Source organism: Megalops cyprinoides, chromosome 9, assembly GCF_013368585.1.
Source record: "Megalops cyprinoides isolate fMegCyp1 chromosome 9, fMegCyp1.pri, whole genome shotgun sequence".
Taxonomy (NCBI): Eukaryota; Metazoa; Chordata; class Actinopteri; order Elopiformes; family Megalopidae; genus Megalops; species Megalops cyprinoides.
The window spans coordinates 20,822,988-20,838,021 of NC_050591.1; the positions used below are offsets into that span (position 1 = coordinate 20,822,988).

Sequence of the window (15,034 nt, forward strand, 5' to 3'; positions counted from 1 at the left end):
GGTTGGGGGGGCTGGTTAACTGCTGGTAGCAGTAGATGAGGTTAACTGTGGACAGAGGAAGGGGATTTATAATAGATGCTGTGGGCTTTCATAGTCATCCTGTCAAGCCTATTTACTAACCATTGATTTATTGCTGTCTGCAGAAGCAGGTATGACATGAGTGTTTGTCTGACATTCTGTCTTCTGTACCCCAGCAATAGCTCAGAGTCGGACTTTATATATGTGTGTGTTTGCACATGGCCAAAGCTAGGTCAGCTATATGATATGATTTCTAGATTCAGTGGGTGTAGTGTACATTTCACTTGATGTTGAATGCCTTCTGACTCAGGTTTCAAAAGAATGTGAAACTTTCAGGTCCAATGAATGCTAAAGACTAGGATACATGTGTGGGATTCAAAGCAGCATGAAAAAGAAAGAAAGGGGAGGAGAAACACTACAGAGAGATAGAAGGAGGCAGGTGTGGTAGAGACCCAGTTAGAGAGAGGCAGGGATGAAAACCCCAGTCAGGCACTCACCTTCAATGATGTGCTTCCTGGAGAGGCCTCTTTCTGTCTCCGCTCTGTCCAGTCACAGACACACACACACACACACACACACACACAAACACATCATTAGGATGCTGCAACAGCCTCTTCACAAACAGACAAAAGAGCGCAGATCAGTCTGGGACTTTGCTAACAAACTGCTGCGTGACACATCAGACACAAAACAAACTTGTTCAGTGCTTCCTCTGCCTTTCTCTGTGAACACAGCATTAGTTTCATCTGTCAGTCTGACGCTATAATCTGCCAGCCCATTGTCAGTGTGCCCCGTGCAGCTCAGGGGTTTGTTATGTCGCCTCTTTCCTCTCATACTCCCTCAGTCAGGAGAACAGATAAATATTCATGAGAGGAAGGGAATGAAGAGATGAAATATGCCTTAATGCTTAGCCTTATCGCCTCTCCCAGCTGTGGTGCTGCTCGCAGTGCATTTTGGGAGTTTTATAAGTCTGTGTGACAGCATTGTATATTCATGTGCTTTTTTCCCCCAAACCATTCAATTTTTCAGTCACCATAGCATTCACGTCAGCAGTTTGTGGTGGTATAAAGTAGCATATACGCAACATGTAGACTCAGCAGTTAGGGATGTGAGTGATGGGTTTGACTTTACAGGTGTAGCAGTAAAGGGTGTACATGATGGGTATGACATAACAAGTATAGCAGTGAGGGGGGTAAGTTATGAGAATGGTATGGCAGGTAAAGTAGAGAGAGGTGTAAGTGTTGGAAATTGGTATAACAGGTATAGCAATGAAGGCTGTTAGTGATGGGTGTGATGTAGCAGGTATAGTGATGAAATGTGTAAGTGATAAGTATGATATAGAAGGTATAGCAGGCAAGGCTATAAGTGATGAATATAATGTAACAGGTATAGCAGTGAGAGTTGTTAGTGATGGGTATGATACCACAGCTTAGGTGCAAAGAACCATGATGAAATATACTGATTCTGCCCTTCTCCTGAGCTTATTAAACTCAGATAAATTCAAGGAATGATCACAAACTGATATGTTTCAGATTTCAGCAAAGGTGTGAGTTGTCTGTGCTGCATTTTTAGACATCTTTTTTGAAGAGCAACACACCTAAGTCACCTTGAAATGAAGCATTCATTTGTATAAGCAGACAATAACTGCATTAATTGTGTAGCAGCATGGCTTGGAAGGTTCCTGTGTCTCTTCATCTTCCAATGTCTGACCCTGACTACACAAGAGTCACTCATTTCTATTAGGTGCACCGTGTAAGCCGCTCTGGATAAGAGCATCTGCTAAATGACAATAAAGCAATGTAATAATGTAGGCCTAATGTAACTTACAAATCACAGAAGTGGTTCGGGCCTCATGCAGGAAGCAATATACAAAAATATTTCTTCTTATTTTTGTTCGTATCAACGATTTGTTCTTATTTTGTTAGTACCCATTGATTTCTGGGATTCACCAATGTTTTCTTATTTTTGTTCTTAGGTAAGAGAAAATTTTACCAGTGGTCGAGAGCACTCTTACCAAGATAAGAAAAAACATCGTTTTCACAGTCCACAAATTGTCCAACGCAAGGAAACATACGTTTTAAATTTGAGGAACATAAAAATGCATGAATATCATATAATCAAATTTACATTATTATGTTTTAGAGTAATTATAATGATGGGATTATTAAATTCGTGGGCTAAAGAAATACAAGCAGTCCCCCCTTATCCGCTGGGGATATGTTCCAAGACCCCAGGCGGATGCCTGAAACCGCGGATAGTACCGAACCCTATATATAATGTTACTACTAAGTGACTAATGGGCGGGTAGCGTATACAGGGTGGATACGCTGGACAAAGGGATGATTCACGTCCCGGGCGGGACAGCGCGAGATTTCATCACGCTAAAACTTATGAATTGTTTATTCTTGGAATTTTCCATTTAATATTTTCGGACCGCGGTTGACCGCGGGTAACTGAAACCGCGGAAAGTGAAACCGCGGATAAAGGGGCGACCACTCCCAATTAAGACTATAAAAACCCTTGGATGATATTGCGTGCGTTCAGCTTCTGAATGGCTTGGGCAATGAGTTTTTTTGCTTCCATTTTCATGTCAAACCATTTTCTTTTAATTTCAGTTACTGTGCCTCCCTCTGCTGACACGGCATTTACAGCATCACAAATGTTTTGCCATTGCTGGGTTTTTGATTTTTCTGTAACACCAGTACTGACGCTCACATGTTTACTTTAAGTTTATTTAACAGTACATCGATTTCACTACTGCTGAAGTTCTTCTTCTTACAGCCTTTTTTGGTGACACCTCTCCAATTCTTGGGCATGTGCCAGAGTATTTGCAGACGGCACTACACCTGCCCTTATACAGTGTTCAGGGGGCGTTACCTATGCTAATAACAAACAATCGGCCACGTGCCTCCAATTTATGATCAAGTGAGATTCATCCTTCAGCATGCCTGGGTAAGAGCAGATTTGGATGGTTAAGAACGTTTGGTGCATCTGGAGTTGACTTCTCTTATTTTTTCACTTAACGGAAAATTAAGAGAAATTTAAGAGAATGTTGTTGCATGAGGCCCATTGTATACCTATTCTATAATCACACAGTCAGAATTGCTGTGTGACACTTCAGTAGTGCAGAGAATTACTGTTAAAATGTATGAAATTCCACAAATCTGTACCATAGAAATGAGCAGGAAAATTATGTGACTTCAAATTGTGGATAACTAAACATGTTTGATGGGGAACCACATCAATCCTCTATTATAGTGGTTACTGGATGGGTTACTGTCACTATGCTGGGGATTCCCAGGCTGGGGATAAAGTCTCTCACTTACTTTCCACCCCAGTATAGCTTGGTGGTGATAACCAAACTGGACCGCCTGATTGAAGAAGAGAGACAGAGAAAGAGAGGGAGAGAGAAGCATTAATTTTAGCAGACCTGTTCTTTTATTTGATGACTAAATGGATTTTGAAGACATTTGAGAACTTTTACAGAACCTGTGTCTGCGTGCTTAGTTTTATACATTATATTGTTTTAAAACGTTACTGCACTGAAAAATATACAGGCACAATGATATCACTATACATGAATCTTGACACCAAATTAGATTTAATTCTTAAATCTTCAATATTCTCCAGACCTGTAGTTTAGTGCTGCTCCCAGCAAACCATATCTTTGACCCAGATATTATCTGCTGTTACTGTTTTGCCTTCTTGGCTGTCCTTTCAAACTAAGATTAATATAAATTGCAAATGAGTGCAAATGAGCTACCGATGTGGACCTCCTGATATCCCACACTCAGAGAGCTGCGAGGCTTCCATTAGCATTTCTACTTTACATAACTGTTTAAAGAAATATGGAAGGGAAAAAAAAACAGCATTGGTAACAAAGCCTTGGCCTGGATAGTGACAGTACAAACACCCTCATGCAGACACAACACACTCATCCAGTTTGTGGACTGCATATTTGTCATGGGCCCCAAAGAAGCAGCTCATTTTACACCAGCTGTAAATTTCTGTCTTGCTCTTCGTTGAGATGTCTTGTGGCACTCGAGGGGGGTTTCACACCTGCCCCTTGGCCATTACATGACAGAACCCAGAGAAGGTGTGAGTATCAGTGCACTGGTCACTGACAGCAAAACTACACCCCCTCGGAGATGCAGCAGGCGTTAGAAACACAAGCAAACCTTTGTACTGAGTACAAGTTTTATCGTTCATTTACATTTCAACTATCTAGGTCTTCAGTATCACTTTAATCGATCTTGTTTGCTAAACAGGAGAGCCTGACCAGGGTAGAAATACAGACAGGGAAAGGGAGGATGGAGAGAGGGAAGTTGATGGCTACTATGGCACATAACATGCACTCCAAGATGGACTCAAACCTGACAGACCAGACCACAGACATAACAGTAGCATTGCAGGGGAGTGTCTTGTAAACTTGGCTTCAATACCATCATAGTGAAGAGCAGATATTCAGTGGTCACCATCTTAAGGCGAGTTCCAAACTATGGGCAACCATAGTAGGTTTACCCCTTACTACCATTATTTTGTGGATGCTCTCCTACAATTCTTTATGCTGAATATTATGACCAATGATGTCATTGAATGTTTTATTTTATTAACTGCAACCAGCTATCTACAATGAAGATGCATCAAACCAAATAGCTACACTACTGCCTTAGCTAGAATTAAAACTAGATCTTTGTTCTTCTAGCTAGCTAGAAACAAGTTATTTATGTTATTTAATAATGTCTTTGTTATGTAATGTAAGCAAGTTAGTTCATAATGATGTCAGGGGGGCTTTTTGTTCATTTACACATCCCTTGTGTCTAGCGTAATACTTGATAAAAGCTTAAATCCTTAACTTCCACATTTAAAACATAGCAATAAGAGATGCAATATCCTTGCCACAGCAGTAGGGCTTTTCAGTGGAGGTCTGTAGAGCAACAGTTAAATGACATTTCTAGGCCTATTTAATCATGTAGAGGAGCAAAGTTAACTTTGCCAGTTGGTACTTCTGTTAACAAGAATGGTTAAATCAATTCACAGAAAACAGCAGTGAAACAGTGACACAGTAATTCTGCAGGGTGTCTGAATATAAACCTAAGTGGCCTCTTTCTGAGTTGTGATGTTTGGAAAGAGATTTAAATTTGTGAGACTGAACACACTGAAGACCACTCTCTGTCTGGTGGAGTGATGTGCTTTGTGATGTCCTTCAGACAAGATTAGATATTTAGTAGAGCTGGGAGGGAGGGAGTGATTTTTTTGTGTATCTTCTTCCTCATCCTCTTTGGACTGAAGATTTGGACAGCCTTTCAGCTTTGAGCTGCTGGCCCTGACAGCTTGTTTAAAGTAAGGCAAATCCTTCAATAATGAAATTCATAGGAAAATAAAAAGAGAATTTTTGAAAGTATGTACGATCACAGGCTCTCCCAAAGCCTCACAGTGGCTCAGAACTGTGGTGATTGAACTGCGCACACTCAAGAAGAGCATCCGTTGGTCACCATGGTTACCACTAAAGACCTACTTAGTTGATTGTCATTCGCCATGGCAGCGACTAACATTCATCTCATCAAAACAATATGCTGACCAGTGGCACTTGCAACCCTGTTTTCACACACATACATGCACCCACGCACATACACACATATACCCAGGCATGCCTAGGTAGTAGCAAAAATGATATATACCTCCAGCATTTTTTCTTGATAATGTTCCCAAGTATGATCTCAGCTCTGGAAAACAATGAAACACATGAAGATTAAGCACCTTTAGTCATGGAATCATCTCAGTCTCAGTCTTAACCTGATTCTGTGGAATGCTGTGTGTGTTTGGGGTACATAGACAGCCTGCTCTGGGTTGTGCTCTGAAGAGGGGTTCTGGGTGCTGTGTGGTTCACATTTGGGTCTGACTCACTTTCCAGCAGCATACACCTCTGCGGTGTCAAAGAGGTTGACTCCACTCTCGTAGGCAATGGTCATGAGCTGCTCCGCAACCTGCAGTTGTACATGACATATATGTTACAGGTACCACAAACAGCTTAGTGCCACACATCCCATATTATGCATATTACACATATAACCCATATGCTGTACTCTTGTCTGGTACCATCTGCAATACCCTGTGCACTAAACCTAAAACGAATATTTTTATTCGCTAACGTTTTTGAGACTAAAACCACCACCTGCCCTCCTCCGAAAAACATGGCCTCAGCACCCCTGACTCTATTCCAACTCATAAACTCAGTTGGAAATCATACAGACAGTCGAAATTTATTGTGAGTATTGTTGCACAGGGGACGAGAGAATTTGTTTTCATATTTTCACACTTTAGCAAAACAGCTCACCCCGGGACATGAAGGTGATGACTTTGGAGTTGCCACTCCGAACACTGCTACATAATAATATATTATTCGTGTGCTGCTAGAATTTGTCCACTTTCGGAAAATTCCTCAACAGTTTACTGCAGCAAGGCACTTGGCAGTGATCCAAAGACACAGCGGGGAGAGAGCTTAAATAGAAAAAAAACACAATTACTGCTCCAAATGGGCAAAGATAAAACCCAAACTATTTCAAGGCCACACAATCCATTAAAAATATGTGAGCCCAGACAGCCAGAAAGTAAAAAAGATGGATCCCTGTTATCACCTGGCAGAGAGGGATGTGACATTTCACAGTCCTGGGCACTAGAACAATTGTGTCGTACAAACACACACCAGCCAAAAGAGAACCTCTAAAAATAATAAGCCAAGAGGTTCAGTCCAGACAGGATGCAACTATGTTTTTGCACTCTAGTGTTAAAATGATGTCAGTCATGACGTCAGTTATTCAGTCAGTCAGTTATGTGGTAAGTCAGGGAGGGAGTAAGTGAGGGACACTACTGTTTGCAAGGCTGCTTTCATCCAGTCATGGTAAAACAATGAAAACTAAACCAAGTTGCATAACTGAGAAATACAGACCTCACTTCCTCCTGCCTACCCACCACCATCTCATGCGGTACTCTGAATACGGTGAATTAAACACTTGGCCTTCATAATCACAGTAGATCAACTTCACAACTCTAGCTGCAAATCATAAATTCAATTTAGGGGTCAACTTTGTTTGTAGAGCACAACCTTCGGCTCTTTGGAACATCTGTCCAAAAGGACAACATCAGATCCCAGCACAGCCCAGTGCGGGTCTCTCAAGAGTGTTTGGGTAGACAGCTCAGCTTTGCCTTTGCCATAATGAAAAACGCCTCTTATCACATTAAGAGATAACAAATGACTAACGACAAGGGGATATGAAGTCCACTGTTCCTGAAAACTCAGTAAAAGCAGGGCCTAACCTCCGGTGACAAAACACTGAGTCAACGCACTGCCAAGGCTGGGGGAAGGATGGGGACGCTGGTGTACGTTCTCGTAATGTCACCAAACAAGGGTGGGGAGCTGGCCTTGAGGGCCTGGCCAAAGAGGAAGAGGACAAGCCCAGTGGCAAGACTGTCCTTACATAATCCTGGACCTTATATCCCCCTCTTGCCCTCAACAATGTCACAAGGACGGCCCTCACAGCTTCTGCACCGTATCCTTGTATCACAGCCACTCTAACCTCACCTACTACGGCAATTTCAAAGTAGTTCCAAAGCAACCAATTCTAAACTAAACTTTAAAATGATGATAAATCATAATTTCATGTTTACTTTTTTTTTTTACATTAATTCTGCACTGATTTCTGACACCATTCCAAACAGTATTGAATTCTACAGTGAATTTAGACCAAATTCTATAGTGGGTCTACACCTGAATCACTGTTAAGTGACTTTGAATGTGATTTAATATAATTTAATGTGCTAGAACACAATGTGATGAATGGAAGATTACTCTCTTTCTTGCTCTCTAAATTACCCTCTTACCTCATCTGAAATCTGGCCTCCGAAGGTCACCCAAGTTCCTGAGCGAGAGAAGAGAGAGAGAGAAAGAAGAAAAGAGAGAATCATTAATTCACTATGATTAAAAACTAAACTTTTTAGAGATATATGGTTTATGGTCTCTTTAAGGTTTATTTATTCTGTGTATAAAGGGTTGTTTTAATTTGGCAACACAGGTGCATAACTGTCATGCCAGCATAGATTACTGAATTCTAAAAAATGAAAGTGAAACTCTGTGAATTTGTTTAAAAATGACATTGCAAAAACATACTTTGACATTTTAGGAATGGTTTGTGTAAAGCCCATACGCATATGTTCCATGTTGAGTTGAATATGGCACACAGGCTAAATCTACACATCCCCATCCAAAAGCAGAATAGTATAAATGACAGAGCTGGACTGATGGCACTGCATCCCTGTCTCTTCTCTCTGGGGTAGAGGCTTGGAAAGCAGCAGGCTGTTTATCCCACCACCTGCCTCAAATGATCTCAGAGCCCTTGCCTGAACCAATGCATTTCCATTTTTCCATTGCCTTTTCATTGCTTTCTCAATGCTTTCCCACCACAGTTAATTACACCTCTTTGTACCACCTACGGGGGGAAGGAGTTTGCGTGGGGGGGGGAACACACATACATGTATGCAAAAAAACCCTTTGTTTTGTGCGTTTCCAAGGAATCCATAGGCGATCTGCATTACAGCCCACAGGCTGGAGAAGGATGTTGACTCTATCACATGGAAAAATGAGGAGTTGGAAGCATGAATCTGTATCTTTGTCAGAGGCTTTCAGAGTTGGTGAAGAGGAGTTTTTATTAGTTTTGAAATGAGGTACAATACTGACAAAATCACACAGACCTGCTGTTTGGCTGGACAATTTACTCTGTCCTTGAAGCAGAGGAAAATCTGGATTCATTACCTATCTAAGTATTCACTTCTACATGAAATCTGCATAACAGCATACAAGTACAGTGCAGTTCCTTTGGTTTTATGCTTCTGGTGTGATAAAAGGGAAATCCTGAGCACTCCTTCCTCAAGAGCTGTTATGTAACATAATTTTATATATAACAGAGAACCCAACAATATTTTTAATCATAGCATGCAGCCATTCTGTAATGGATGTTTTTTTTCACTCACACTAATTTCAGGGCTTGCTGCTTGAGGCCCTAGTGCTGCAAATTTAAGTAGAAATTGGGCATGACCACAGAGTAAACTGGAGTTCTGACTGAGGAGATTTCTTCAAGGCTGAACCTCAACCCTGTCAACACTTCAGCTTCTTTCAGATGATGCTTGTTGTGAGCGGGTGCATCTCAGGAGAATGCTCTTCCCGAGTGCTGCCCTCATCTGTCCCTCAACACCATTGCTGGGCCCCGGGCCTGTTCTAATCTCTGTGCCTTACAGCTGGTCATGTGCCTCGCTAGGCACTGTCTCTTTGCTTGTACTTGTAGTGACAGGGTTTCCAGCCCCAGATCACCGCGTGTCAGAGTCAGGCAATGCAGGGGAATGTGGGGACGTCGTGGGAGGGGGATATAGAACGGGGGGGGGGGGGGGTGGTTACATGCGTTTACTCGGCTAGGGGCAAGAGCACGACCTTAATACTGACTGCACACATTACAGGTCAGGGTTGGGAGTGCTGTCTGGCAGTACACATGACGTGACAACACGCCCCAAAGTGGGCAGACAAGTTTCCTCAATTATTTAGCAGAAATGCAATTATACACCCTTCAGAAAGGAGGGAAAAATTACAGAGTAACGGTGCCAGAAACCCTCAACACTGATTCACATTACAGACGCATTCCGGTGCCAACAGAGTGAAATATGCACCCAGCCGATAGTGTGGATAAAGTAAAGTATCAGCTGGAAGGATCTGAAACGCTTGCCTCTAGTTTGATGATACAGTACTATAAATATAAATAATTTCTCCTCATTATTTATTTATCTCTTTTTTCACAGTCATGATAATCTTCAAAGTTCTGTGCTGCGCAGCCAAGCGATGTCTTTGAATTGTAAGTTCTGTGAGCCTGCTCCGCTCTCTTGCTCCTCGGGGACGGGCGCATCTCGGCTGGATCTCCGCAGACAGGTGGCGTCGGCTCGCTGCCTGCAGGATTTCCCCCCCCGCGTACGGCCGATGAGAGAAGGAGAGACGGATGGAGCGCGCTGCTGCTTGTGGATGCCCGTCACATCCGAGCCCGCTTGCTTCGGTTTCCGCAGCATCCGCGCGGGAGATAACACAGGAAGAGCGAAATGTAATGCAGGCCGGCATCGGCCCTCTTTGCTGTCATCACGGATGAGAGAATACCTGCTTCCAGGGTGGTGACCAGGGCCCGGCCAGAAGTCAACCATGGACCGATCATGGATTGACCAGTGCCCCGCTGGATGCCTACTGCGTTTAATCAGGGGCCAGCTGTAGGCCATTTTACTTCAGCATGTTAGGATGCCTCTCAAGCTGAGAGAAAACGGGACCTGCAGAGCCAAACACCTCTTGGAGGAGTGTACAGCCCCCACCCCCACAGAAGCACAATAATAGAACTGAATGACAGACATTCACATCCCACAGACAGATGCTGGTGATGGCCAGGTGACTGAAATGAGTCACAGCTGAAATGTGCTGTCTCCGGTCCAGAGTGCTTGACTTCTGTGTGAATGTTCTCTCTTATTTATATCTCATTTTATTTTGCATTTCGAAATATTTATTTTCCTTTGAAGTTATTAAGGCAACACAATCATAAAGGTACGACATTACTGCTCTTTAAAAAGATAAAAAATAACCAAAAGATAGATCCTCATGTTGGACTGGTATTTTTAGCTATATAAGCGTCACCACTGTGAACACCTATTGATAATTTTGTAATATGAAATAATAAAAAACAGAAAAGCTATTTCCCATCTAAGGGCTGCCTTTTTTCAATTTTCCATTTCACTTGTTTTGAGAAGTGTATAGGTATCTTTTCAGCTCACTGAACAAAAGAACAGCAGCACTCACTCCCCAGAAATATCCCACAAAACCCGTTCATTCACTTAGGAGTCTCCTGTGTAGCAATGTGCACCTTCAGCTTCTCCTCCAAAATCCAAGCATCTTGCTTACCAGACATCTGTCCTCGACCACATGTGTCATCTACCTGTGCCACCAACAGTGAGATAATGACATGCCTACTCTCACTGTAGGCATTTTAGGCTTTAAATTGAAAGATAACTTGTTAACACTGCTCTGGAAACCTTTTCAGTTTCTATCAGTCTATCTTTGTTTAATGGATCAGTTGTGTGTCAAAATCAGACTCACAAAGTGAAAGCTGCTCTGGTCCATGTCCATGTTTGTCTGTGAGGGTACTGATAGATTTCTACCCAGGTAGGACAGAAATCAGTCAGTGCCAAAACAGCAATCACACTAAGCTGGGCAATCAAGAAGCAGGGTGAAGCCCGTGTGGTAACAGTGGGAGTAGTACTGAAGATGCTGCTGAGTACCCTGTAGGCTGTACTCAGAATTCAGTGAAAATGGCCCTTTGATGTGCAAGGCGTGTTAAATGAACAGTCACTCTTCCTGTAACAGGCACTGTCACACGTGATTCATTTGTGCTTGAAAGTCTGACAAATGGTGAGGCAATTGACCCCATCAGCACATTAACTATTTAAATCACTCAGGTGCTGAACAAACTGAGTAAGAATTAAGCTATTCAGTGTTAGGTGGGGTAATTCAGGAGTAATAAACCCACCAATGTCAGCCAAGGGAGAGTGATTGGTGGATTCAATTTAAGTGCAAAGCAGAAAGTCAGATAGAATTAATGGTGATTAGAGTGTCCACTCTGTGTTTAGATTGAATTGACAGCAGACTGAAAATCACTTGAGTCTTTATGATGCAATGAATTTTACACAGTATTATAATTACATATTGAATGGCAAATAATAAATAAAGTATTATATATAACTATGTATAATTTTTCCAAAATGTTATTGAACGGGCAGCGATAATACTTTGAAGTTTGGAGATGTATTATACAATGTATTTGTACGCATAAATATATTGTAGAAAATATTGAAATAACTCTTCCTAAATATACAATAAACTGAGAACTTCTAGCAGGGGGTGCATTTCATGTTGCGTATAAAGACAGGGACAAACAACACGACAATGGTTATTAAATGGTAACTGTAATTACACTAAGGACCCATGCAGAACACACATTCAGTGATGCGGTTTCCCAGGTCAGAGGTCACTCGTTAGGGGTAAGGGGTGAACAGGCCATGGGCTGTAAAGAAATCCTACTGTGTTATGACTGATGATGGTCCTGTTAAGATGCTGGTGTAGCAGGTGTGACGCCGCAGTGTTTTTCCAGGTCGTTTCCTTCCATTCTTCACAGTTGCCCCACGGGTGACCTTCGTTCGCAAATTGCCACTCTCACTGCATCACACTCCATCACTCGCTGGTGATGCCCCTCCCCCAACACCCCCCCCCCCCCCACCCCCCAATCACAAGCTCTGCCTCCTAAAATAAAAAAAAGAGGCTGATGGGAAGAATAAAACAAACTGACATTCTCAGGGCAGGTCACATTTGTTTCCTCCGTTTCACTGCAAAACTGCCTTAATATCCACCCAGCATTCTGAATTCAGGATGAGGTCGTAGAGCTGAGAGAAAAGGGAGGGAGAGATTAAGGCCAGAGAAGGTAAAAAAAAAACTGCAGCTTAGATCATTCGAGTGACTGATTATTCTTTCTTTCCAGATCTGCAAGGCTGCTCGTTTTTTCTTTGACCCAACCGGCAGCGGAGCAAAAAGCTGTGACGGAGGCATGGATTGTTCACGTCACTGAGCTAATCAATTTAACAATTATGAGCTCAATACAGCATTGAAAAAAGTCTCTACATTTGCATTAGGGGAATAACAGTTGAATAGATTTCTGGTGATTGATTACAATTTTACTTGAAGAAAAAAAAGATAAAGATAAAGAATAAACATGCATTTCAGGTTAATTTTTACAAGAAAATAGCCAAGGGTGAAAATTCCAAGTAATTATCACATGTAAAGATCCATAAACATCCTTAATGTAATGTCACCGCACCACCCCTTAGAGAAGGGGTGTTCTGTGTTCTTGCCTGACTCCTTCAGACCTTTGGGGAGTGACTGAAGCTTTTGTGGCGGTGTGATTGCACTTCTGTTCCATACTCAATAAACCAATAAATCCCCATCACCCCCCTCCACCGAGCACAAAACCAAACCAAGCAAGAATCACAGAGCCCAGCAAACACGTAAAGAGCCTCACTGGAAAAAGAGGGCTTGTTTCATACTCAAAGACATACAGAAGGTGGATCACCAGTCTGCCTGGAGGAAGAACAAAATAACGAGACGCACTTGGCAAGGATGAGATTACTGATAGGGGAGAGGGGGGAGAGAAGAAGAGAGAGAGGGAGCACAAGAATGAAAGAGAATGAGAGAAACCAAAAGAGAAGAGGGAGTGCCGGCCTTTTAAATACAGTGCACTGCTGCAACATAGGACTGGGATTAAAAAAAAAAAACACACAAAAATCAGAATGAACCTGGACCGCATAAGATGAACGCTCTCATGAGGAGAGCAGAGTGTTTCATGGAGGGTTCCTGTATCCTGTCTCTGTCCTACCGTAATGAACAAGCTGGGCGGGGGGCATAAAATTTTGGACATCAAACAGCCAATTATTTCAATTTTCTAATTGTTAATGGTTTTAAAAGCATTCCTGTTCTGCAGCTATTCCTTTTGAGCTCAGACTCTGACCACTGATACAGCCCTTCCTAACCGTCCCTGTTCTCCCGGCTAGTTCACTACAGGGACAAAAAAATCCTTGAAGGCCTGGAAGGGTCAACACTGGGGCAATAGCTATCATTTCATGCCTCCACCCCTAGCTATTACCATCAATCAATGCCACTCACAAGCTCAGTATTGCAAATTGCATTTGTTTTCAAGTGTCAGGTCAAATGAGTGTCCTGCTGTCTTCTTCAATGTCTCTCTGATCAATGTCCACTCATCTCTACTGTGGAAATGCTGGCTCACACCTGCCCTGATGACCTGTCAGAACTCAATTGATCCAACTGTTTATTCACAAGACATCTCCCCATGCATGACACACACGCTCCCCGCCAAACCCCCCTCCCTGCCTACATCTTTCTTAAATTCTGGTACTCCTGACACCAGTGAACTCACCATATTCCATTTCTGGTCCCAATGACAATTCTAGGTAATAACTTTTAAGCAACACAGCAATAGTCTGCCCTGACACAATGAACCAGGCCATGAGTGAACAGAAATAAACTAACAAATGTCAGTGAGAGTAGGGGCAAGGGCTAGGGAGAAATGAGCTGTGGCCTAATTTAGGAACTTGTCCTTACTGTTGTTGCACTGATTCAACATTATAAGCCAGGCAAAGGCCTCTGTAACTGCCGGAGGGCACCAGAAGACAATGCAAGGGGCTAGCAATTTTCGCAGTTCTGTGCATTGAGAACTAAGCAATGTATTATGCAGAAAAACATTGATGTAATAAGGGAAAATCCATTTCAGGGAGAGGAGAGTTGCACACTCTGCATTCACAGGGTAGTTATTAGAGGCAGCACATTTCAGCGTAGGAGCCCAGCCCTCCCTGCCCAATGTACATGTACAGAACTCTAAGGGTAAAAGTGAAGCACAAAATGCTATAACACAGCAAACCCCCACCTATGGCAGTGTGGATTGAGTGCTTCTCTGACTGAACACTCCCTTGAGCATTACGCCCATTGACCCAGAGAGACAGCTGAGCCCTGACTACCTGGCTCTTAAAGCAATTCCACCTCTCTCTTGTGCTGTGTTGAGGCTCTGTTAACAGTACACAGGCCTGTGTTCTGTGCTGCTCCCCGCTCCAACCGTGTTCAGATGCTGTTCACACTGTAGCAACCCTGAAGTGTTCAGTGCTATACTCCCACATGCTATGGTCAGGCATGGAGTGCAATCACGACATGACCTTACTTAACTATGTGTGGATCTGGTGCCATTCCTAATGCTGCGTGGCAGGACCCTAGGTGATGACCAAACGGCCATCCAGCCTTCACAGGAGATATTTTCTGTTTTCTTTTTGGGTTCATCTTTTTGGAGCATGCGTCAGCCTCACCTACATCGGCCCGGGAGACGACCGC

At 42.8% G+C, this 15,034-nt stretch overlaps 1 protein-coding gene across 1 annotated transcript in view; it reads right to left on the bottom strand.

Annotated features, from left to right (window-relative positions):
• Positions 1–15,034, bottom strand: part of kcnab1a (potassium voltage-gated channel, shaker-related subfamily, beta member 1 a) — a 61,008-nt gene that overhangs the window by 12,760 nt on the left and 33,214 nt on the right. Inside the window, exons 3-7 of the mRNA XM_036536462.1 lie at positions 7,900–7,937; positions 5,926–6,005; positions 5,700–5,744; positions 3,345–3,389; positions 516–559 (exon numbers count right to left, since the gene is read on the bottom strand). Of these exons, the coding sequence (XP_036392355.1) occupies positions 516–559; positions 3,345–3,389; positions 5,700–5,744; positions 5,926–6,005; positions 7,900–7,937 (252 nt within the window). The remainder of the gene's footprint in view (positions 1–515; positions 560–3,344; positions 3,390–5,699; positions 5,745–5,925; positions 6,006–7,899; positions 7,938–15,034) is intronic.